Source organism: Lipomyces arxii (assembly GCF_038497795.1).
Source record: "Lipomyces arxii strain Phaff 12-163 unplaced genomic scaffold V1512scaffold_11, whole genome shotgun sequence".
Classification (NCBI taxonomy): Eukaryota; Fungi; Ascomycota; class Lipomycetes; order Lipomycetales; family Lipomycetaceae; genus Lipomyces; species Lipomyces arxii.
The window spans coordinates 276,677-298,484 of NW_027117710.1; the positions used below are offsets into that span (position 1 = coordinate 276,677).

General features: G+C 44.0%; 12 protein-coding genes across 12 annotated transcripts; 6 read left to right on the forward strand and 6 right to left on the reverse strand.

Moving 5' to 3' along the window:
- Positions 1-1,248: 1,248 nt before the first annotated feature.
- V1512DRAFT_248545 (Elongator complex protein 4) lies at positions 1,249-2,280 on the reverse strand (the record flags this gene model as incomplete). The annotated part of the gene is made up of 1 exon (XM_066914557.1): positions 1,249-2,280. One exon carries the CDS (start codon positions 2,278-2,280, stop codon positions 1,249-1,251), a length of 1,032 nt encoding a protein of 343 aa, XP_066770807.1.
- A 101-nt stretch (positions 2,281-2,381) lies between these two features.
- On the forward strand, positions 2,382-3,171 carry V1512DRAFT_264702 (acyl-CoA N-acyltransferase). The gene is made up of 4 exons (XM_066916742.1): positions 2,382-2,713; positions 2,762-2,864; positions 2,908-2,964; positions 3,011-3,171. Exons 1-4 carry the CDS (start codon positions 2,425-2,427, stop codon positions 3,126-3,128), a joined length of 567 nt encoding a protein of 188 aa, XP_066770808.1. The 5' UTR covers positions 2,382-2,424; the 3' UTR covers positions 3,129-3,171.
- On the reverse strand, positions 2,848-4,354 carry V1512DRAFT_264703 (WD40-repeat-containing domain protein). Its single transcript, XM_066916743.1, has 2 exons — positions 3,932-4,354; positions 2,848-3,887 (listed from the first exon to the last, which is right to left on the reverse strand). Exons 1-2 carry the CDS (start codon positions 4,130-4,132, stop codon positions 3,180-3,182), a joined length of 909 nt encoding a protein of 302 aa, XP_066770809.1. The 5' UTR covers positions 4,133-4,354; the 3' UTR covers positions 2,848-3,179.
- Positions 4,355-4,575: 221 nt separating this feature from the next.
- On the reverse strand, positions 4,576-6,921 carry V1512DRAFT_291980 (uncharacterized protein). Its single transcript, XM_066918277.1, has one exon. The coding sequence runs from the start codon at positions 6,732-6,734 to the stop codon at positions 4,626-4,628; it is 2,109 nt and encodes a 702-aa protein (XP_066770810.1). The 5' UTR covers positions 6,735-6,921; the 3' UTR covers positions 4,576-4,625.
- Positions 6,853-7,592, forward strand: V1512DRAFT_264708 (thioredoxin-like protein). Its single transcript, XM_066916744.1, has 4 exons — positions 6,853-6,945; positions 6,994-7,317; positions 7,366-7,412; positions 7,461-7,592. Exons 1-4 carry the CDS (start codon positions 6,910-6,912, stop codon positions 7,534-7,536), a joined length of 483 nt encoding a protein of 160 aa, XP_066770811.1. The 5' UTR covers positions 6,853-6,909; the 3' UTR covers positions 7,537-7,592.
- On the reverse strand, positions 7,458-8,395 carry V1512DRAFT_291981 (uncharacterized protein). The gene is made up of 3 exons (XM_066918278.1): positions 8,240-8,395; positions 8,155-8,194; positions 7,458-8,108 (listed from the first exon to the last, which is right to left on the reverse strand). The coding sequence occupies exons 1-3, from the start codon at positions 8,316-8,318 to the stop codon at positions 7,580-7,582; spliced, it is 648 nt and encodes a 215-aa protein (XP_066770812.1). The 5' UTR covers positions 8,319-8,395; the 3' UTR covers positions 7,458-7,579.
- An 839-nt stretch (positions 8,396-9,234) lies between these two features.
- Positions 9,235-11,044, reverse strand: V1512DRAFT_276900 (uncharacterized protein). The gene has a single exon (XM_066917886.1). It carries the CDS (start codon positions 10,967-10,969, stop codon positions 9,557-9,559), a length of 1,413 nt encoding a protein of 470 aa, XP_066770813.1. The 5' UTR covers positions 10,970-11,044; the 3' UTR covers positions 9,235-9,556.
- A 479-nt stretch (positions 11,045-11,523) lies between these two features.
- V1512DRAFT_248552 (60S ribosomal protein eL37) lies at positions 11,524-12,006 on the forward strand (the record flags this gene model as incomplete). Its single annotated transcript, XM_066914558.1, has 5 exons — positions 11,524-11,530; positions 11,584-11,638; positions 11,688-11,733; positions 11,780-11,810; positions 11,870-12,006. 5 exons carry the CDS (start codon positions 11,524-11,526, stop codon positions 12,004-12,006), a joined length of 276 nt encoding a protein of 91 aa, XP_066770814.1.
- Positions 12,007-12,424: 418 nt separating this feature from the next.
- On the reverse strand, positions 12,425-13,745 carry V1512DRAFT_264716 (uncharacterized protein). Its single transcript, XM_066916745.1, has 3 exons — positions 13,638-13,745; positions 13,549-13,594; positions 12,425-13,023 (listed from the first exon to the last, which is right to left on the reverse strand). The coding sequence occupies exons 1-3, from the start codon at positions 13,643-13,645 to the stop codon at positions 12,499-12,501; spliced, it is 579 nt and encodes a 192-aa protein (XP_066770815.1). The 5' UTR covers positions 13,646-13,745; the 3' UTR covers positions 12,425-12,498.
- Positions 13,746-13,935: 190 nt separating this feature from the next.
- Positions 13,936-14,767, forward strand: V1512DRAFT_264718 (uncharacterized protein). The gene is made up of 2 exons (XM_066916746.1): positions 13,936-14,491; positions 14,540-14,767. Exons 1-2 carry the CDS (start codon positions 13,977-13,979, stop codon positions 14,685-14,687), a joined length of 663 nt encoding a protein of 220 aa, XP_066770816.1. The 5' UTR covers positions 13,936-13,976; the 3' UTR covers positions 14,688-14,767.
- A 55-nt stretch (positions 14,768-14,822) lies between these two features.
- Positions 14,823-16,500, forward strand: V1512DRAFT_264719 (uncharacterized protein). Its single transcript, XM_066916747.1, has 4 exons — positions 14,823-14,961; positions 15,007-15,070; positions 15,116-15,166; positions 15,215-16,500. Exons 1-4 carry the CDS (start codon positions 14,917-14,919, stop codon positions 16,159-16,161), a joined length of 1,107 nt encoding a protein of 368 aa, XP_066770817.1. The 5' UTR covers positions 14,823-14,916; the 3' UTR covers positions 16,162-16,500.
- A 745-nt stretch (positions 16,501-17,245) lies between these two features.
- V1512DRAFT_264724 (OPT oligopeptide transporter protein-domain-containing protein) lies at positions 17,246-20,458 on the forward strand. Its single transcript, XM_066916748.1, has one exon. The coding sequence runs from the start codon at positions 17,727-17,729 to the stop codon at positions 20,349-20,351; it is 2,625 nt and encodes an 874-aa protein (XP_066770818.1). The 5' UTR covers positions 17,246-17,726; the 3' UTR covers positions 20,352-20,458.
- The last annotated feature ends 1,350 nt before the right edge of the window (positions 20,459-21,808 follow it).

The following is a 21,808-nucleotide window of genomic DNA, read 5'->3' on the forward strand; positions in this document are numbered from 1 at the left end:
GAATTTGTCGGGGGTTTTAGCCCTGTGGTTTTTTTTCTGAGTTTTGTTTTTTTTTTGACATTTTTCAAAAAAAGGGTTTTTTTACAACTGTGTGGTGTTGCCCCCCCCCCCCCCCCCCCCCTTCCCCCCCTCTTCCCTAAGCGAAATCTTGTTTGTAAAAAATAAGTGCACGGTTTTATTTGACCCAGTATAATAGTTTCTTAGTACTTACGCAGTTGTTTAATTATTTTGGACTAAAAGTGGGATCATGGTTGATCGCTTGCTAGCCATAAATATTGACAATCCACTATTTTAAGGGTTAGGTGTTCACGAAAAGGACTGTCAAACGGCTATAGTTTGTAAGAACTCTTTCCGAAGGTAACACTGAGGCAGTAGACTGTATTTTAGCTGAAGTCTAATCGTAAGATGAGCCAGTAAACGCCTAATACCAATGCGCTACGGAGGTTAGCAGTGGACTTGTTTAAACGTGTATTTCGTAGCTCGAGCACTATGCTGCATATCAATTCGGTTTATTAAATTGGTCTTCTCTAGGCTTGCAGTTTTGTGCAAAAATAACGAATAGTGTATACTCTTTTGCTCTGACCCACATCGTATCGATAAGATGAATCGAATTGTTCTGTCAAAGATACAAGTACAATTCTCATTTTATATGTATGCTAAACCATGGCTCACCAACGAAGGGTCAGTCAGACTTTGAACTGTCGCTTAATTTAAAAGGAATTTTAAAGAGCCTTTTAGCGAGATTTGTCTTTTTCCTTGGAGTTTTGACCTTGTCGAGCAATGCTCCGGATAAGATTCCGCAATTATCAAGGTTTGCGTAATTGTAGTTAGAGCATGATAAAGTAATAAGATTTACGCTTAAAGAATAGCCTGTACTGGCCAGTCACCGTTTGTATATTAGCCGTAATCCTGACATAGGCAACTAAAAGTAGCATCTTTGCCAATCAGTACATAATAACTTGTTAATAACTTGTAGTAGCAAGTACTCTGTCGTGCTTTAGTTGTATCCAGTGGTGATTTAACTATATTTCTGGATCAAGTTCGATGATGAGATTTAGAATCCAAGTGGTTTTGACCTCATACACATTCACATAGAGCATAGTGTCCTACTGTGAAGTATTAAATGCGAAGATGACACCGACTGGTTCTGTGCCTGGCAGAGATAATCCAACCCGAGAAACTGTTCATGTGGAAATTGCGCCGCACATACAGTGGCTCAAAAAATAGACGAAGCGGCCAAAAGTCTAGTCAATACTCGAGTTTATCTTGTTTTTTGTCTTTTTGTTCATCGATCATGACAGGAATACTCCATTCTTCAATCTTCAAGCCATTTTTGCCGACTTTGAACGCGTAGTCCATTTTTCTAACCATCATTCCGCCACGGTCGCTAACGATTGGGATTTTAATGACGTCGACAAATCCCTGTATTCTAGATTCTGTTTTTGTGTCACTGTTGGCAGTGTCAGGAATGAGTTTGATGATTCCGTCTAATAGGATTTCGATCCAAGGAAGCAGAATCGAATTTCCCGATGAAGAGCGGTCAAATAGAGAGCGAGACAGCGTGAGCAGGACCGTCAGCCGAGAAGGATAAAGTCTGAGAAGCGTCCGGACAGAGAACAGGAAATCGAGCAGGACTTGAGGTTCAAATGATGTTGCTGGATCGTACACTGTAGGAGACAAAAAATTGGGAAAGACGGCTCGGATGACTGTGTCTGGTGCATGAGAAGCGAGTAAAGAACTGAGCTGGGATACAATGTCTGCGAATGAAGTCGAATCGATTTGATGTAGTTTGGGTGGAGGGAGTTGTCTTGTGGTAATGTTATACGTCCGACAGTACACGCTGTCTAAATTGTCTGCGGTCGACGTCGGTTGCCCGTCAGTACTGCTTCCGGACTGTCTGTATCGCCACGCAATCTTGAGCTCTTCCTTCTGAACCGGCACAGGCGCAGATTTAGGTTTGAGCTCTGTCGGCGCAGGCAGGTCAAGTCCCCATCTCGGTCCAGCACCGACAGTGACAACTATGTTCTGGTTCGCGACACCTTGAGCTGCATAGCACCTAGCAATGACTGATGCAAAATCGGTAGCCGAGTCCTCAATCACAAGCAACGACGTGCCGAGTGGCTGTCCGCCGTGAAGAAGTAGCTTGTCTAGTGAAGATGTGCCTGTCGAAACCGTGGGATACGTTGGCAATAGAGTCGATGGGCGGATCCATTTTGGCTTGGGTTTGCTTACTTCATTTGCTTTAAAAGGCAGACTCACGTCCCTTTTCCTGAACGACATTTCTTGTTTTCAGCATCGAATTCATTTTGAAGAGAAACGTAGTACTTGGTGTAGAGTGTCACTCCAAATATCACGTGCATACTTAAAAATTGTTTAGCAGCATACAATACTATACTATACAGCAAAGATCAATTATAAAGCACAATGGATATTCGACAGGCGACAGTGGCAGATCTGCCAGGGATGCAGAACGCAAATCTGACGAATTTGCCCGAGAACTACGTGATGAGGTACTACCTTTACCACGCACTATCGTGGCCTCAAGCGTCGTTTGTCGCGACAGACGCGTCCGGCAAGAAGATTGTCGGGTATGTGTTGGCCAAGATGGAAGAGGAGCCGACTGATGGGGTACAACATGGTCATGTGACAAGTTTGTCGGTCATGCGAACGTATCGGCGGATGGGAGTTGCGGGTAAACTCATGACCCAGTCGTGTATGGATAGTTTGAGTTCAAGTGAAGATTCATTGGCTAATGAAGTAGTAAGGTCAATGGCGGAGTGTTATAATGCAAAATACGTCAGTTTGCATGTAAGAAAATCTAATAGAGCGGCATTGCATTTGTATAGGGACACATTACAGTTTGAGTATGGCTTTGAACTATAGCAAAAGGCGTTCTAACAGAGACAGGGTAGTCGAGATTGAAAGAGCATATTACGCTGATGGAGAAGACGCATATTCAATGAAGTAAGCAGGGTTAAACGTGACAGAATGCGACTAACATGACCAAAAGAAAGGATTTAACCAGTTTAGAAGACATCGATGTAGATCTGGATGAGACCGAAGACTCATTCCTGGTCGAGGCGGTCGCAAACTTGAAGCTGACAGAGGAAGGTAAAATAAGTTCGTGATAAGAAATGTAAAATAGTACAATAAACGCCATATACTCCCAGAGAAACAGTTTATACATCATTCAAAGCAACACAGACTGCACCTTTATGGTGTCCGTTATACTGTCTTATGATTTGGCCCGAGTTCAGTTCCCACAGCCTTGCGTAATGATCTGAACACGCAGTCACCAAGTAAGCAGAGTCAGCACTGAAAGCACAGTCCCAGACCCATCTTTGATGACCAGTCAACTTCGTCTCCATCTCGAATCCATCGGCGGCCCAGATCCGTGCGGTGTGATCTGCAGAACAAGTAGCCAGATGCTTGACGTCGGGCGACAGTAGTACTCGTGTGATGTACTTTGTATGAGCCCGAAACTTCGTGACCGGGTGCAATGACGTGGTGTCTTTACTGTTCTTGATTTTCCACACAAAACAGTTTCCCTTGTTGTTTCCTGCCACTAACATTGACCCGTCCGTAGCAACAGACACCGACCTGACAGGCACATCGTCTTGCGGGATCAGCTGATGAGTGCACGTATTCTCGCCTAGATCCCATATCCTCACATTCCCGCCCTCGTCACAACTAATAAGCTCACCCTGGTTCGGGTGAATGACTACATCGTTCACTGGGACTTTATGCTTGTAATTACGCTGCACCATCGGCGCCCTCATGTCCCACACTTTTACTGTCCCGTCTTCTGAAGAAGTGACCATCCATTTTCCATCGCTTTGAAACGCTACTCCGGTGATATTATTCGTATGTCCTTCAAACGTCGTGACCTTCTATGTTAGCACGAATCGTTAATTGCAATGACAATACACACAGGATTGGGGTTTGTGCCTCTAATATCATACATCTTCACACTTTGTCGCCCAGCAGCAGCAAGAAATCGCTTATCTGGAGTTATAGCCAGTCGATTCACTTGAGAGTCAGGATGTTGAATTGTACGTTGACAAATACCCGACAAAGCTTCCCAAAATCTAATTGTGTGATCATAACCTGCTGATACCAAAATGACTGACATTTTTGAGTGAGTGAGTGAGTGAGTGAGTGAGTGGTGAAGTAGCCGCAGATGATTTTTGTTTTAACAAAATCACTACAACTACGATATAGATAGAAATAATAACATAATCTGCTATGATGTTGATTGGTAAAAGGTCTGAATGACGTTTAATTTAGTATGAACCGCCTAAGAAAACACATTCAATTGTATTCGTCCAAACTGGTCTTTAATTACTCGTTAAATTCACATTGTTTTAGCGCAGTTATTTGACGCAGTCTGATATTTTATTCTCTTAATTTAAAATGGGACTAATTCACTAAATTCAAAAGGGAAAAATAGTCAATGGCATAAGAGTACATATATTAGTTTAATTACGAATACGAGTGTTTGGAGTCTTCTTTTGCTGGTTCTGCAAAGATTTCATTGACGCATATATGAAGATTGGTAATACTGAGCAGATTCAATTGTTGTACAATTAGAAATACATTAAAATACAATACTTTACAAAACCTATTCAATCACTCCTATACCTCGTCATCTCCTTGGTCTCCCGCTCATACTCCCCTTCAGCTAGTTCAAACTCTGGAGCTCGTTTACGCTCAACCGCAACGGGCTTCTCCTCCCAATCCTCTTCAGGAAAATGCGCATCCGGGTCAGTGTCAGATTCATGCACCAACGGCGGTTGAAACTCTTCTTCTACAAACTCGTCGCTCTCAGACTCTTGCATCGGCTGGACATCCTCAAGGTCGCCGTCGGACTCATGTACTGACTGGTCATCATCCTCCAGGTCGCTGTCAGATTCACGCACTGGCTGAACCTCTTGCTCAAACTCGACGCTATCTGAATTACTCTCAACATCCGCTAGTCCTTGCTCGGCCGCAACACTGTCCGAGTCGTGAGACGCGTAATCGAAAGACCCACTCGCGCTGTCCTGGCTTACGTCGTCGTCGTCGCTCGAATACTCGGCGGACTCGGTCTTGTACGAGCTAAGCATGCTGATTCGACTTTGTATCGGCTTCAGTCTCCGACTCGGAATCCCTGGCGTCCACATTGACGCCGGCTGCTCTTCTTCAGATTCAGACTCAAACTCTGGCGCAGACCCATACCCAGAACCGGACCCAGATTGAGACTCATTTTCACCGCTAGACAACTCGATCACACCCTCCTTCTTATTCTCCTCCTCCTCCTCCTCCTCCACTTCCTCCTCGGCTTGGCTAATCTGGTCATCCATGTCTTGATCAAATCCACCAGAATAAGCATACTGCGGAAACGCAACAGGTCGCACCTTGCCAGAAAACCGTAAGCCCTGTTGTTGAAACTCATTTTCATTGACTTCACTCTCGTCTTCATCAATCTCTTCCTCATCATCGTATTGTTCGTCTTCATTGTCTTCATTGTCTTCATTGTTGTCCTCATTATAGTATGCCTCTTCTTCATTTTCATCGTGTCGTTCGTCTTCATCCTCGCTATAATAAGATTCTTCGCCCTGTTGTACACCGGGCTCAGACTGGTCTACCTGGTCAATCTTATCGAGAGGAGGCAACTCATTGGAAAGCAAAGCCGGGTCAAGCGGCAACCCAGTAGAAAACAATTCTTCCTCTTCAAGTTCTGGCTGGTCAAGCTCGGCATCGACCTTAACCTCGAACTCTGTGTCTGACATTTCATCTAACTCGTCCTTCATATCGTCTGCCATTTCATCCAGCCCGCCTGGCATTTCGTTTGCGAATACATCCAAGTCGCCTGGCATTTCGTCCAAAATTTCATCCGATTCGCCTTCGATTTCGTCTGCCATTCCATCTGCCAGTTCATCAGCCAACTCGTCAGCCAACTCGGCTTCCTCTGAATCAGGCTCGGTCAGTGTTTCTGGCGCGTCACGGTTGGGATCGGTATTTTCATCAGCATACTGCTCATTGTCGTCTTCTGAAACGAGATCATTGTACTCTGACCCTGATCGAGACTGTGGATCCTCATATATCCTCAGCGGGCTATGTTTCTGTGAAGAACTTTCTGGAGGTCTCATCTCTCGTCTCTCAATTACTCGATCCACTTTTCTTTTCTTTGCACTTGCCTCCATCTCAAGCTCAAGACTGCGTTTCTGTTCAAGCAAAACTTCACCCAGCGTATCAAACGCCTCTGAATTTACCTTTTCACCTTCCCGATCTTCATCCTGCAAAATCGATGTCCTGAGCTCAAACGCCGCTCGCTGGATCCTGTCCTCGTTCTCGATCCAACCATTGAACTCATTCTCGCTCTGTTCGTTCTGCTCTAATGCTTGTCGTGCCTTCGACTTGACCGATTCGATCCAGGACTCAAACGCTTTGCTTTCTTCTTTTTCATTTGGAATCACCGCACCGTTAAATTCAACTGTCGGAGGCTTTGAACTCGTGAAAAGCAATCTGTTTCTTGTACGTGTGAATCGAAGTGATCCTGGAGTACGTGGAGACAGGGCATAGGGTGAATTGGTGCTGCTCCGACTATACCATAGTGGAGACTGCACACTATTCACCGATTGTAGTCTGAGCAAATGCCCACTGTTAAGTCCAAATGGAGGCGCAGACGAGCGCGTCGGGGTATACGCTTCGGAATCATGTGAAGACGCATTCAACCGCGAAATCGCGTCCATTTTACGGACGTGATTGTTTTTTAAATGTTGTTTGTAGGCTTGCGCTGATTGCGATGATCATCAAGACCACACAATATTTGACCCTGCGGCGCGGGAACTCTCCTCACACTCTGCTTATATATTTTTTGACTCGATTCTTCCACTTTTGCGTAAATACATTTTTAGGTACAGCGAAATGGCATTTGTTCGCTCTTTTATTACTGCGACTAAAGTGAGTACATTGTGTGCGTGTTTGTATGGGATTACTAATACAAACTAGACGTCTCTTTTGACTGCAAAGACTCTCGGAGCAGGTGCGCCACTCAAGTTCCGAGCATTACAATTACAACAAGCACGATACCTCAGTCAGCACGCTAAAGAAGCTATTGATAACGCTGTCCAGTCATCGCCAGTTGTGCTGTTTATGAAAGGCACGCCAGATTTCCCACAGTGCGGATTCTCGCGTGCTTCGATTCAGATATTGTCACTTCAAGGAGTAGACCCGGAGAAGTTCTCTGCTTTTAACGTGCTTGAGGATGATGAATTGCGACAAGGAATAAAGGAGTATAGTAATTGGCCTACTATTCCTCAGCTATATGTTAACGTATGTTCTTTTGTGTGACTATGTTGAATGAGATATTGATTAGTAAAGGGTGAATTTGTTGGGGGATGCGATATTTTGATTGCCATGCACCAATCGTGAGCGCATTGACTATATCTTATATAGCATAGTACTAACCAAAATAGTGGTGAACTGGCTGATCTATTCGACAAAGCAAGTGTACTTGTACCCGAAGAACCCGAGTCAGCAAAAGAAGCATAAGCAAATTGGTCTATATGAATATTGTACATAAAGAAATACATTGTCACATAAAATCATCTTCCCAATCATTTCCTCTGCTTTGATTACTTGACCGTGCAAGATTTTCATCAGAAAACATGTCGTCATACGCATGCTCTTTGTCCCATGCAGCTTTCTTCTTCGCATTTGCTTCTGCTTGATCACGTTTCATTCTAGCTGACTGCTCTGCTCTGGACGAGGCATGACGTAGTTTCTGATAATCAACATTCTCTTGCTGCAAATCAGGGAATTTCTCAACTTTGGTTTTGTTTAATCTGTTGACAATTGCATTAATCCTTGTGGGAACATGTACTTTCCTCACTTGCTTCTCCTTTTTAAATCCAACTTGCCCAACAGCCATTCCATTCGTTTTTCGTAGATTAGACCATGGAGTATAAACAATCACAACATTATCCCTTTTATTGCCTTCAATCGAATTCGCCTTTGTTAATTGAGCGCAATCCTCAAGTAAACCTTCAGGCAATGACTCCCAACTCTCTCCAATCTCTAATCTAACATAAACATGCGCTGATGACAAATTATCAGCATGAAACCTATTTTGTATTAATTTATCGTACGTCTTGTGATGAGCTTCCTCACCATAAATCTGTATCTCGTCCATATTTGATTAAATCCTCATCTACTCCATGTCAGTCCTAATTTATTAAGTCTAATAACTCCATACTCTCTTCTTTATGTTTTCCCATATAAATCACATAACTACGATCATATTCTTCTCGTTTAGACGTGAAATAGTATACCATTTCGTGTTGTTATAGTTTATTCTTGTGGCTCTTGCCTTTCATGAACACTGTTCAAACCAGTTCATGAACTGGTTCAATTTACGCAATCGAATCCACAACGCCGCGTTCTCTATTGTGCTCTTCTTCAGGTGTATTATTTTATCGGATCATTTTGAATCAAGTACAGATGATTATGTGCATTGACCCTGGCAATTTATAGCATTTTGTCTAATGTATTGATATCTCAGGTGCTTCCAATGAAGTCTACCGTTATTAATAACGCAATTCATCGCTGCTGAACAGGTTGACCCTCTAGACTGGTGGCTGAACAAAAGCAAGCCTAACTGTGCAATATGTGCTCTGTTCAGTATATACTAATGTAATGAATCAGTTTTTAACCGGCGGCTGCGACAATAAAATTAAGCAACAGTGTGTTAATGTGGGATATGCGATGGAATTATGACACTCAACAGGCATTGAGTGTAGTATTGAGACTAAAAACTACAGCATGTAAATACTTATTGCTTGATACATTCTACAATTTAAAGAAAAAAGCACTGCAAAAACTGCCTAGTACTAAACTTTCCATAGTTATTGTTCATTGTAGACCAATGTAGTTCAATGTAGTTTGTATGAACTTTCAAGTCTGTACGCACTGGCCAAAAAATTACTAAATCTTTTCGGAAAGTCCTATAGTTACTCAAAAATCAATACAAGAGATGTTAGTTGTTGTTGATAATATACAGGGTCATGTATTATTTGACGTAGACGGTCCTAGCGTACGATTTTCAGGGGTTGCGTACGTACGTGCTTGTTAATTCATTTAATCTGTTTGTTAATGAAAATAACAAGACATGCCAGTTATTCAACAATAATATTATCTAAAATACGATAAAATTGGCGATTGGTAGCATCATACATTTTACAATTCAATAAATCACAAACATGTCCTAGCTAAATCGGCAGGTTTTAAAATCCATCGTAAATCTCAGATTTACCTGAGCATTAGTTATATTTTCATAAAAGTTATATATGTTGATAATCAGACTAATAAATCTTATGTTAGAATAAGAGAAATTGCACAAATTACAGATATTTCAATAATATTGATTCCGTCCCAATATCTTATTGTGACATTTATGTGCTTTTTTGTGGCAATAATCATTCATCAACGTCAACACAATAATACACAATCTAACCATATAAATACACTTCAAATGACTAAACGAAAACACTGATCATTAATATACATCATCACTTCACTTCAATGACGGTTTCCTCCAAAAATACTGCTTGTGCACTTTTCGACAATTACGAATCCCAGGATGTCCTCTGAGTTCCTCGACCGCCGCCCGCCGGTGCACGTCATCGTCCTGCTCGGGAATGTAGTAATACTGCTCCTCAAGCCGCTTGCCCGACGCGTCCTTGCCCTGACGCTGAATCACACCGACACACGGTGTGGACTTGATTATGCTCTGCAGAATCTCGACTGGCAGTGTCGCTGTGACTGGCAAATTTGTCTTGAGCTCAGACAGTGGCGTGCTGGCAAGACGGGAATATGCCAAATGAGCAATAACGTGTGTCTTGAGCTTTGCGAGATCTGTCTCGAGCGGCGCGAGTTCATGCTTCTCGTCTTGGTCCTTGTTTACTTGAACAACGGGCTTTAATGGGTTCTCTTTGTCGTGCGAATTTGCAGGTGTTTCCAACTTGATTGTGTTCATCAGCAAATCTTTGGTCTGCACCGAGGACACTGGCGCGTCCTCAACCACAGGCTTATCACTCGTCGCAACCGTAGATTCATCCTGCCCATCTTCCCACACCTTGAACGACGGCGTGCTTGTCTCAAAGTCGCTGACAGGGGTAACATCTTTTGCTGCGACAAAAACCTCATCATCTGTCTCATCATCGTCAACCACAACGGGGTCTGACACAACGACCCGTGCCCGCTCACCGCATACGTCAATCACAATATTCGCCTCTGCCGGGATCGTGACTGACTCTGCCTTTGCAAGCGCATGCTCGGCTCCATTTGAAATCCCTACCCGCGACCCATTCCAGCCCTGACACGTAATCTCAACCGAATCCGTCGCAGCAACGTACTTCACCGTCACATGCACGCGTGAAATTAATTTGTTTGTCCGACTCAAAACTACGGTCGACGAGTTTGACGACCGGCCTAAACTTACTACCTCGCCTGTACGCGGAACCGGAACTAGCACGACGGCAGACAGCGGCGCGCGAACGGTAGTGGTAGACACGGTTTCGTCGACAGACGGTTCAAGTGGCGCGACACGTGCTTGCTGTCGGACCGGCGACGACGTGTTCGGAAGTGACACACTAGATGTCGGCGCTGGTGTTGGGTAGAACGTCTGCAACCGCGGCATACGGGGGTCATCTGTCTTTGCTTTCCGGTCGAACGACGGAGACGACGACGACCGCGCGCGGCCCCGACCAGCCTGTTCGCGGTCGTCATCTTCATCGTCGCCATCTGGACTCTGTATTGACCGGGCACGTTTGCGCGAAGGTGTCCGCTTCGACGGCGACGCGGACACGGACTTGCGATGCAGACTCGCAGACGAGCGCGCCGGTTCAAAACTTGGAAGCAGCGCGCGTCTGGCGGGCGACGGAGTAGGTACCGGAGGCGACGAGGGAGGATACTGCCTCGCTGACATTGTAAAAGCTCTGTTAGCTGTACTTTTGTTTGTGGTAAGGTTTTCGTTTGTGATGAGGTGTGTAGTGTTGTATTATGAAAATTTAGCGAGGAGAAGAAGTGTGATGGGAATGGAGATCGGAGTGTTTGAAGTTGGAGGGTTTTGTGATCTGCGTGCACATTTTACCGAGTTTGAGCTTTAAAGAATATTTTATCTTGTTTTTATTAATAAAATAATTAGAAAATGCTTTATTTAATCATCTAAAGACGCGAAAGACATGTATAAGTACAAAGTTCACGCGTAACGATACGCGCTTGAACGACGCGACACGCGACGTAAACAAAGTGCGACAGTTTACGCGGCATACGTGATTAGGGCACAAACGCGCGTTGGAATGCTCAGGCGAGCTATGGCATAAACACGGATTACGTTTGTGCATGCATCAAGTAATGCGTGACTGCTTTAGGGCTAGAAGTACTGATAGGGTTCACAACTCACCACCACAACGCCGCACAAGTACAATCTCCAAAAGTGAGCAGTTTCGTTTCTTTGGTATCGACGGTTATTCAGCAACAATGACAAGTAAGTCCAAAATTAAACGGAAGTTGGTTCATCACGATCTAACAACATTTCAGAGGGAACATCTAGTTTCGGTAAGCGCCACAACAAATCGCACACGCTGTGCCGACGGTATGTTTTAGTTTGGTGATGCGACTCGTAACGATACTGATAAAACTAGATGCGGTCGTCGTTCATATCACGTTCAGAAGTCCACTTGTGCTTCTGTGGGTAACTTAGTGTGATCGTTTAGGATGATACTAATAAGTTTAGTGTGGATATCCTGCCGCTAAGGTTCGCAAGTGTATGTGCTTTATTATACTCAGATTGTCATCAAAATGAAGAAACTAACAACGACAACAGACAACTGGAGTGTCAAGGCGAAGAGAAGAAAAACTACTGGATCGGGACGTGAACGTTACCTCAAGACTGTTGACCGAAAATTCAAGAACGGATTCCGCACTGGTGTTGCATCTCCTTCAACTAAGTCAGACGAATAAACAGTTAGCAGGAGTTTGTATTTATGAAGAAAACAGTGTGAGGATATTGGAAAAGTTATTGTGTACATTTATCTCTGAATACATGTCCTTTCATCTATCATCAGTCATTCGTTTATGTCAAACAATATGTTATACAGTATGGTTCATTGATTATGAAATTGCAGCCAACCGTTCATTGCTGGAGTATGCAGCGCGACAGAACTAGCTATGATTTGTATTGTAGAGAATAGCTTTACTTTACAGTAGCCGGTATGTTCCCGTCTAAAGCACAAAACCCTCAACATATTAATGATGTTGCGTAACAAAGACGATGAGCTTTTGTATAGTCGCCAAAATAATAAAGGGTTAGGGTGTGGCAGTGCAATCACGCTACATTATCGCGTGAGAGATGTAAACAAACCATTCAATACGCAAAACGTTTGGTTTAAAAGTTGTATGATTAACAATAATAATAAGAAGAAACTACTGATAATTATAATATTTCTAAAGAAACTATTTCTTGGAGTACTTAGAATATTGCTTCTTTGTGATTGCGACGTGACCGGCGGTCGCAAGGGCAAGTGCTGCGCAGGTTGAGGCAGCGAACAGTCGCTTGTTTGGACCGTAGAAAGCTGCAGGAAGCTTGACGTTAGATTGTGTGAAGTATACTCCTCCAGCAATGATGGACGCCCAGAGTCCAATGTTGAGGGCAACAACTGGGTTCTTGATCTCCTTCGTTGCTGTCGAAGCACATGCGCTTGTGCTCTTCTTTGTAAATTCAATAAAGCCCTTTAAACTTGCGCTAGCCTTCGACAGCCACGTTCCAACAGGGCTTTTCTTGCCTGGTGAAGATGTTGGCTCAGGTGACTGCAACAGTACCTCTTCCGGCTCAGGGAAGTCGGTCTTCGACGCCAAATCAGGCGGAGTCAACGACTCCTTTGGCCCAGGAGTCGATTCAGCCGGTGTGGGTTCGAGCGGCTCGATTGGTGAGTTGAACGACGACGTGGTTTCGAGCGTCGGGACAGGTTTCGCGGCTTTCTGTGAACATGTTAGCTGGCTGTCTGGAATCAGAATCGGTGATCGCGGTGTTGTCGGCGTCAGTAGCATGGCAGCAGAACCACATTGCACATCGTGTTCAAATCCTTCACCTTCGTCGTGTTCACGTATTGAGTTTTGCGGTGTAGAACCTTCGTGATCGGCAGGGGTCCTGCCGGCAGGAAGTACGGCCACAACGACTTTTGGAGCCACAAAATCTGGCGATTTGAGCGAGTAACTGGTTTCATGCAATGGCCTCATGAAGTTGTTGTTTCGTGGGCTTTGTTTGATTGAGGACGACGAAGCTGGAGACGAACTGACGATAGTCGGTTTGGACGACCGGGATGAAGTCGATAGCGCACGCGACACCGTCCTGATCAACCCGTTCGAAACCGAACTCGACTTCCGATGTGTGTGTACAACGCTCCGTGATCTCGACGATCTCTCTGACTGCGTGCTACTGACGTGCTTGTGCGAATGTTTCCGCCTGAATCGCAAAAAAAATGATAGAAACGACGAAGTACATACCTCCTGCGGGGTTTGGCTCGCGTTCTTTGCTGTAACGTCTGCGTATCTAGTATTGTTAGAATGATTTCAACATATAGTTGTCGACTTACGATGCCATGATTGATGTAGAATGAGAGAGTGAGAATCGGGATCAAAGTTGACAGTTTTATAGGCAAATGAACGAGAAGCCTGACCCGGCGGAGGACGTAGCACACGACAGTGGACGAGGTCGCCGCGTGCGCGGATCCGAACTTTTGTGGGACAATCAAGCACAGGTGCCATTGACGTCATACCTGGGCAGTGAACGAGTGGCGGTGCTCATATTATTTTGGAGTGTTAAGCACGGTAAGCCGCACGTCCGGTCGGAAAGTGTTCGCACAAGGGTTTCGAGCAAATTCGAATTTCAGTCATCGGAAATATATACCAAACTGAACTACTCTACCATAAACATGCGTCCATCAGTCTTCACTCCGTTAAGAATACTTGCTAGTCGTCGGTTTGCGTACTCGGTCCGGTCGTTTTCTCTCCCGGTCAACCGTTACTCTACAAACAGGACTTCAAGCTTTGTTCCGTTCGCACTCGCACTTGGAGGCGCCGCTTTTTTTCTTAACCAGACTATTCATGCCGAAGAGCCAGTTGCGGAGGAGATCCCAGAAGAAGCGGTTGAAGTGATTGAGGAAGTTGTCGTGCTTCCAATTGATCCTATTGCTGAACCGGTCCCGCATCTGACTGACGCTGAACTCGAAGATGCGCTCGACACCACGATCGCGTCAGCACAGGAGGAGGAGGAGGAGGCAGCTGCCGCCGGAGCATTTGATCCAGTCACTGGGAAGATCAACTGGGACTGCCCATGTCTCGGCGGAATGGCACATGGACCATGCGGACCGGAGTTCAAGGCATCATTCTCATGCTTCGTGTACTCCGAAACAGAGCCTAAAGGATCAAACTGCATTCAACTGTTTGAGTATGTATCACGGCTAGGTGTTTTCTGCTTCTTTACTAACAAACCCAGGGTCATGCAGAACTGTTTTAGAAAGTACCCAGAGGTATATGCTGAGGACTTGAAATATATCGAGGATGACAAGAAGGAGGTTGAAGCTGCTCTCGAGGCTGAAGCTGCTCTCGAGGCTGAGACTGTTCCTGCTGTTACTACGACATAATCTACATGTATTTATCTACATATTTTGTATATATACTCTATAAAACCGGCATATATAAGATTAGGTGTCTCTTCTCAAAATAGTGAATTGTAAGCAATTAATTTCTAAGCAAACGCGGACCCCTGAATGTGTAGGGCTAGGGCAACATATTTTTTTTAAAAAATCAGTAATTCGATCAATGAGATTTCATCAGATTATGCATATCGCACACGCATGTCTTAAATAAAGAATGCCACCACTTAATTACGCTGGGAAGTTGGTGCTGGCACCGATGGTGAGTGCATATACGAGGCAGGTTGAAGTTGCTGACTGAAATTAGGTGCGGACAGGCGAATTGCCGACTCGACTTGCCGCGTTAAAGTATGGAGCAGATCTAGTTTGGTGTAAGTGGGCAGTAGTATTATTGAGTTTTATCTCACGTTAGAAAGCACCAGAAATTGTGGACAAGAAGATTTTAACGTGCAAACGGGTTGTGAATGGTAAAATAGACAGGATTGTATATGGAAATCAGGGCTGATATGGAGCAGAGAAGATTGACTGTGTTGATTTTGTCCAAGTCGACAAAGAGACTTCAGTAGCATTTCGAACACACCGGACATTGGAAAAGGGCAAGGTTGTGTTTCAACTCGGTACAGCAAACCCAGAGCTTGCGGTTGCAGCAGCTTTGATGGTAGCCCCAGATGTTGCGGGAATCGATGTCAACTCTGGTTGCCCCAAACATTTCTCGGTTCATTCTGGCATGGGTGCGGCGCTTCTTAAGACTCCAGATAAACTGGTGTCGATACTAGAAGCATTGGTGAGGGATGTAGGAAAGAAACATGATATAGGCATCAGCGTCAAGATCAGATTGCTCGAGAGCCAGGAGGACACGGTCGCACTAGTGCGCCGATTGTGCACTACTGGAATTGCAGCATTGACAGTGCATTGCCGGTACGTTCACACCCGACCACGCGAGCGGGCAATCAGGGATGGGTATTTAACCAAGATTGCCGAAGTTTGTCATGAGTCTGGCGTTACGTGCATCGCCAATGGTGACGTCAGCTGTCGCGGCGACCTAGCCACACTTCAAGAAAATTACGGCGTTGATAGCGCGATGATTGCAGTTTCGGCTGAGTCCAACGTGTCGTGTTTTTCTGCATACACAAAACAAGATCTCGTGTCATGGCGCCAGGTTGCAAGAGAGATTCTGGACAACGCAATTGCAGTTGACAACAACATTTCGGGTACAAAGTTTTTGCTTGGTAGGATTATCTCGGGCAAGGACAGATTGTACCAACAAGTGGCCCAGTCAAAAAGCCATCTGGACATTTTATTGGCGTTTAATAATGAAACAGAGGAACCCGGGAGTAAAGTAGCAACCCCACAGTTCGAGAAGAAAAATCTTAAAAGACGCATAAGCGCTGTCGAGGGCTGTGAAGATGTCAGCCTGTTTGAGCCAGTCGCGACATTACAAAGTTCTGAGATGACAGTTTAGTGTAAAGGCTAAGATTTGCACGAGATAATTCAGATGCTAGCAAACTTTGATACATTTCTTTGACAGATGAAAAAAAAAGTTTATAGACATTCATAACATGATTTAGATTACCGATATCGGGCTTTAAAGTGTCAAATGGTGAGGCTGGGATACGTTACCGATGCTGCGGTGTTGGGAGAGTTCACATAATAATAAGCAACAATGTGCGGGTATTGATTGCATCTAAAAACTTGAGGCATTGTTTTAGCTTTTTTTGGCTGGTAGTTATGGTTATCATAAAGAATGGTCAGTTTGCCTTGATTTAAAAATAACGTCTAAAAAAGTAACGCAACATATAAAGACACTTGTAGTTTTAAGTAAATCTTTATGACTTGGTCTTGGCTAGTCATTCTACTTAAATTAGTCCGATTTGACTAATCATTTTAATCTAATCCGTTGTCGTTTACAAAGACCGAAGAATTAAAATGCACACTAAGAAATCTTCTTTTCTTATCATGTGCTTAAAACATCTTGCTTCAGAATGTAAGTCACTAGTTTACTATTATATACTGCTGCTAATACATATCGGTACAGTTTTCGGCGCCACATCCTAGAGACAGTACGACCAACTCACTAATTAAAAATAATGATCTATTAATTATCAGAAAGGTGAGCTGCCATGGCAGGGGGAAAAAGAGGCGTTATCAGTTCCGACGGGATAAGCCAGACGGGATAAGCTATTGGATTAGTTCCCTCTTATCCCAAAAGACCACTTCAGGCTGCTATATTTGAAGACCAAGATACACTCATGTCGGGAATACTGATGACATTTTGCGAATTTAAACCACAGCGCACGCAATTCAATACAAAAATATGGCACGGATCAACCCCGGATAAATAAGGGAGGTTTGAGCAAACTAACCGCGTAATCTTAAAATTTTGTGAGTGAAAATGCGCTCTCGGGTCCCCGGTGAGACACATAAAAACGTTATCGTCAGGGCACTCGAACACTGGCTCGTGCGGTGCGACCGTACCTGCTTCTGCGCTAGCCCTAGAAACTTTAAGTTGTGTGCATCCGATTCTCGGCAAACAGCTTTGAATTGCCGTTGTACGATAGTGTATCACTTGTATCCACCATTTTACCCACAGTATTTCATGTATTTCAACATAAATAATTTAAATTTGGCGCATTTTGATGACACAAAGTTCAGTGACTTTTTATTAGATCATGAGTTGGGCTTAATTAATGCACGTTGGTAATCTAGTTAACATACATAGTCATGATACCAGGTGGCCCCTCGGGATCATAGTCAGTGTCCATTCTGACGTATCGGTATTAGCCATCATTTACTTGGTACCTGTCTCTCCGCCTATCTCTGTTTGATATTACACTTCTTCTGCAAATTGATACGTCAAGATAGCGCTTTAGTCTATCCCCCCTAGTTACTACTTATACCCCCATTCATTCCAGCCATCTGTCATAGTCTGTCAATTCTTTATTACTGTCCATTGTGGAGTGCCTTTAAATTTTTTAAAGTTTTCTTTTTTTATAATTTAGTGCAGAAGCTAGTTTGGACACATGTCAGATGTCTGAAATCTATGAAGACAAAGCAGTTGAGACCGACGAAAAGAAGATCGAGTCCCACATTGTCACGACTGAGACCGATGACTCAAGCTCAAATGATTATTCGGACTTAGGCGAAAAGGGAAAGGCATATGAAGACCCAAGCACATTTGCCGTCTACGACGATGAAATTGTTCTTGAGCGTATGGTTGCAGCAGGAGACATGGACGACATTCTTGCAGAGGGTGACGGCTTGTTTTTTGTCGAAAAGCTGAAGATAATTGGCCCCACAGAGGCGTATGACGTTCTCAAGTTCGCTATCGAGTATCATCGTGTCGACATCAACTTTCCCGCTCACACCATGAACCGTATCTTGACATTACTCAAAGGAGAGGAAGCCTGGGGACAAGGTGCGGTCAACTATGATCTTGATCTCAGACTCGAAGCCACAATGATGAAGTTTCATTCACCGTATCCTGAAGTTCGAGCGGTCTGCAAACCGACCGACGATCCTAGTATCCCGGTTGAAACATTTCGCGCTTACTTTATTGGTATCATTTGGGTCGCTGCTGGTTCATTCATAAACCAGCTTATGTACTTTCGTCAGCCTCACTTCACTCTGTCGTCTCAGGTCGTGCAGCTCTTGTTGTTGCCTTGCGGACAGTTTGCTGCCAGGGTATTACCAGCATGGAAATTCAAGGTCTGGAAGTACCAGCTCAACCTGAATCCGGGACCATGGACATTCAAAGAGCAGATGTTTGCAACTATCATCACTAACGTCGGTGCGCAAAATTCAGTCTGGGGACAGTACTTCCCTGTTATTCGCGAGAAGATTTTTTACAATCAGACCTGGGCGACCATTGACTTTACAATCCTCATGAACATCGTTTGCCAATTGTTTGGTCTTGGTATGTCTGGTGTGCTTCGCCGATGGGCTGTCTACCCATCCAAAGCAGTTTGGCCAACAATCTTGCCTACTCTGCAGCTAAACAGAACGTTGCTTGTTCCCGAGCAAAAGCGTAATGTGAACGGCTGGACAATTTCAAAGTACAAACTTTTCAACATTTTACTTGCTGTCTCATTTGTGTACTTCTTTATTCCGGATTACTTGTTCACAGCGTTATCGACGTTCAATTGGATGACATGGATTGCGCCGAAGAACAAGACTCTTGCATATGTTACAGGTTCAACTGCTGGTGTTGGTTTCAACCCGCTGCCAACATTCGACTGGGCAGTTATCAACTATGCAACACCAATGGTGCTTCCTTTCTTCACTAGTGCTAATCAGTACATCGGTACCATTATTGGCGCGGTCATTGTGCTAATTTTGGTCTATACAAACAGTAAGTTTACCGCGTACGTGCCTCCAAACACCAGTACCGTGTTCGACAGATTCCAGAACACCTACAACTTGTCCAGAGTGTTGGACTCAAAAGGTGTGCTTGACGTTGATCAGTACAGGGCCTACTCTCCTCCTTACGTCAGCGCTGGTTACTATATGTACCTATGTGTCACGTTCGTAATGTACACATTTGCGTTTGTCTACATTTTCTTAAACGAGACTCGAACGTTTAAGGAAGCTATTGTTGGTACATGGCGCGGATTGCGCAAGCGCGAGAAGTCAATGTACTCTGACTACAAGGATCCGTTGTCGGTTTTCATGCGTGAGTACAAGGAAGTTCCTGACTGGTGGTTCTTTTCAATTCTCGCAATCTCGTTTGCGCTTGCTTGTATCATCATGAAGGTGTATCCTACCACGACTCCAGTCTGGGTTGTTGTCTGTATTTTCTTGGTTGCGGTTGCGATGTTGATCCCGTTCATGGTTTTGTATGCTTCGACTGGAGCTTTTATGTCGACAAACAACCTTGGAACGATTCTTGGAGGATACATGAATCCTGGCAACGGTGTCGCGTGTGTGTTTACGCGTGCTCTCGGATACGTTGTTGAAGACCAGGCTGAGACTTATGTCGGCGATCAGAAACTGGCACATTACTCCAAGCTTCCCCCGCGAGCTGTGTTCCGCGGTCAGATTGTGGCGACTATTGTCCAGATTTTTGTGACTGCCGGCGCGATGGAACTTGCACATGGTGTCGTTGACTTCTGCTCGTTCACACAACCTGCGCGATTCTACTGTGCGTGGTCGCACTCTATTTATACTGGTTCACTGCTATTTGGTGTCGTTGGTCCTAACCGTACGTTTGATACCCTTTACCCACTGGTTAAGTGGTGTTTCCTCATGGGAGCGCTGTTTGCGGTCCCGCTCCATTTTGCTCGCCAACGTTACCCTCAGTACTTGCGCTATTTCCACCCAGTGCTGATTCTCAGCGGTCTTTCACGATTCGGTTCTAACTACAATCTGACGTACTACACATCTGGATTTTACTTGTCATTTGTGTTTATGTACTACATCCGAACAAGATACCTGACATGGTGGTCAAAATACAATTACATCATTACGTCTGGCATCTCCGCCGGAATCGCGTTCTCGGGTATTCTAATCTTTTTGGCGCTGCAGTATCGGCCCAAGCATCTCGTGTGGTGGGGAAACACTGTCGCTGGTGCCGGAGTTGACGGTGCCGCACAGCCACTTAAAGTTGTCGACCCAGCAGTCGGCTACTTTGGTATGCCGGCAGGAAGTTGGAAGTAAAAATTGTTTAGTATTGGTTTTATTATGAATTGGATTACGATTTTGTCATTTTAATTATGATGCGTAGATATATATGGTGAGAAGCAATTAATGAACTGAGTTGTGTGTTTGAGACATTTGCTGCCGAGGCAAGCTCTAAAATAGAGTGTGGATGTTTCGGTTCTAAACCAAGTGATTTACGCGTCGGCGTTCTTGCATTATGCAAGCTGATATGAATGGCTTTACCCCTGGTTTTGAATTTTCGTTGTTTTGTAAGTCGTTAGGGTTAGTGTTCTGAATTCACCAGTCACGTTAAATAACGTCAACTGATTGAATTTGCGTACCGTAACATTAATCACGAATTTACATGTAAACAGAACGAGTAGAGAATTTACAATGATTACGTGAATCTAATAAATACATATTTCGAAGTTTACTGTATACACATTATAGTATTTACATTCCTATAAAACTATGTCAGACAGGTTTGGGGTAGTTTAAACACGAATCAGTACATCACGTTCACAACAGGTGGCACGCACTTGCTTGGCTCACGGTAATATCAATTTTGACCCATTTGCTTGCTTTCTGGCCTATCTCAGACGACTGCCGACAATCTAGCAGTGTAAAATAAGCGAGACTGCAACAAGTACCGTAACAGACAGTATAAGGACATAGCCCGTATCTTACATCTTCCAACATTCTCTCTTTCTTCATTCTCGCAAACCCATACATAAACCCACCTGTTTACTTTCAAATTGCGCGTACATTAGTGAGATTCATAAAACAATTACCAGACAAACCATGTTTCAACTAATCTGAAACAAAAGTCAGCAATAATGCGTGTAGCGGCATTCTGCCAAGAAATGTGAACTTTGAGTTTTGAGGCCCATATATATCTGATCTGATTTGATATAATAGTTCTGTAACGGAAAACCTGGCGTTTCTTGAGTTTGACAACAAATTAAATTTTTCTTGTTCTTCTGATTAACTTAATTGCTATAGGCAATTTTCCGTTGTAACGCTCCACATTTTTTAAACGTTGTGCATGTAAAAGCGTACGCTCAGATAGTAGAATCAAAGGGAGAATCATTAACTTTAATTGATTCTGCTACTTTGATAATCAACCTTGTACATTCAATGGAACTACTCATTTAAAAATACCACTATTTAGAATGTCATTTCAAATAGTGACGAATAATGAATCCTAAAATAACACATTTAACTTACTCAGCACAAAAATTAAAAAAAGTCAGTACAAGCGAACCGAAATGCAGCTCATAATATATTCTCAGTCACTACATTGAATATGTCAGAAGCTACTGTCATTAAACACAATACAACAAGAACAACAAAATCAGTAAACTCAAAAACTCGGACTCAGAAGCGGTAAACTTTAAACCATTACGATTTGTAACGTATACGAAGCATTCCGCTTCCAGATCATTGCAAAGCTTGAGATGGCACTTGCTCCGGCC

Coding starts and splice junctions, on each gene's coding strand:
- V1512DRAFT_264702 (XM_066916742.1), top strand. CDS start 2,425: ATGGATATTCGACAGGCGACAGTGGCAGATCTGCCAGGGATGCAGAAC. Junction 2,714..2,761: donor TAAACTCATGACCCAGTCGT/GTATGGATAGTT, acceptor CTAATGAAGTAG/TAAGGTCAATGGCGGAGTGT. Junction 2,865..2,907: donor AGGGACACATTACAGTTTGA/GTATGGCTTTGA, acceptor TAACAGAGACAG/GGTAGTCGAGATTGAAAGAG.
- V1512DRAFT_264703 (XM_066916743.1), bottom strand. CDS start 4,132: ATGTCAGTCATTTTGGTATCAGCAGGTTATGATCACACAATTAGATTT. Junction 3,888..3,931: donor GAGGCACAAACCCCAATCCT/GTGTGTATTGTC, acceptor CTAACATAGAAG/GTCACGACGTTTGAAGGACA.
- V1512DRAFT_291980 (XM_066918277.1), bottom strand. CDS start 6,734: ATGGACGCGATTTCGCGGTTGAATGCGTCTTCACATGATTCCGAAGCG.
- V1512DRAFT_264708 (XM_066916744.1), top strand. CDS start 6,910: ATGGCATTTGTTCGCTCTTTTATTACTGCGACTAAA. Junction 6,946..6,993: donor CTTTTATTACTGCGACTAAA/GTGAGTACATTG, acceptor AATACAAACTAG/ACGTCTCTTTTGACTGCAAA. Junction 7,413..7,460: donor TTGATTGCCATGCACCAATC/GTGAGCGCATTG, acceptor TAACCAAAATAG/TGGTGAACTGGCTGATCTAT.
- V1512DRAFT_291981 (XM_066918278.1), bottom strand. CDS start 8,318: ATGGTATACTATTTCACGTCTAAACGAGAAGAATATGATCGTAGTTAT. Junction 8,195..8,239: donor GGGAAAACATAAAGAAGAGA/GTATGGAGTTAT, acceptor GACATGGAGTAG/ATGAGGATTTAATCAAATAT. Junction 8,109..8,154: donor GGACGAGATACAGATTTATG/GTGAGGAAGCTC, acceptor AATACAAAATAG/GTTTCATGCTGATAATTTGT.
- V1512DRAFT_276900 (XM_066917886.1), bottom strand. CDS start 10,969: ATGTCAGCGAGGCAGTATCCTCCCTCGTCGCCTCCGGTACCTACTCCG.
- V1512DRAFT_264716 (XM_066916745.1), bottom strand. Junction 13,024..13,548: donor CGAGCCAAACCCCGCAGGAG/GTATGTACTTCG, acceptor ACATGTTCACAG/AAAGCCGCGAAACCTGTCCC.
- V1512DRAFT_264718 (XM_066916746.1), top strand. CDS start 13,977: ATGCGTCCATCAGTCTTCACTCCGTTAAGAATACTTGCTAGTCGTCGG. Junction 14,492..14,539: donor AACTGCATTCAACTGTTTGA/GTATGTATCACG, acceptor TAACAAACCCAG/GGTCATGCAGAACTGTTTTA.
- V1512DRAFT_264719 (XM_066916747.1), top strand. CDS start 14,917: ATGCCACCACTTAATTACGCTGGGAAGTTGGTGCTGGCACCGATG. Junction 14,962..15,006: donor AGTTGGTGCTGGCACCGATG/GTGAGTGCATAT, acceptor GACTGAAATTAG/GTGCGGACAGGCGAATTGCC. Junction 15,167..15,214: donor GTGCAAACGGGTTGTGAATG/GTAAAATAGACA, acceptor GATATGGAGCAG/AGAAGATTGACTGTGTTGAT.
- V1512DRAFT_264724 (XM_066916748.1), top strand. CDS start 17,727: ATGTCTGAAATCTATGAAGACAAAGCAGTTGAGACCGACGAAAAGAAG.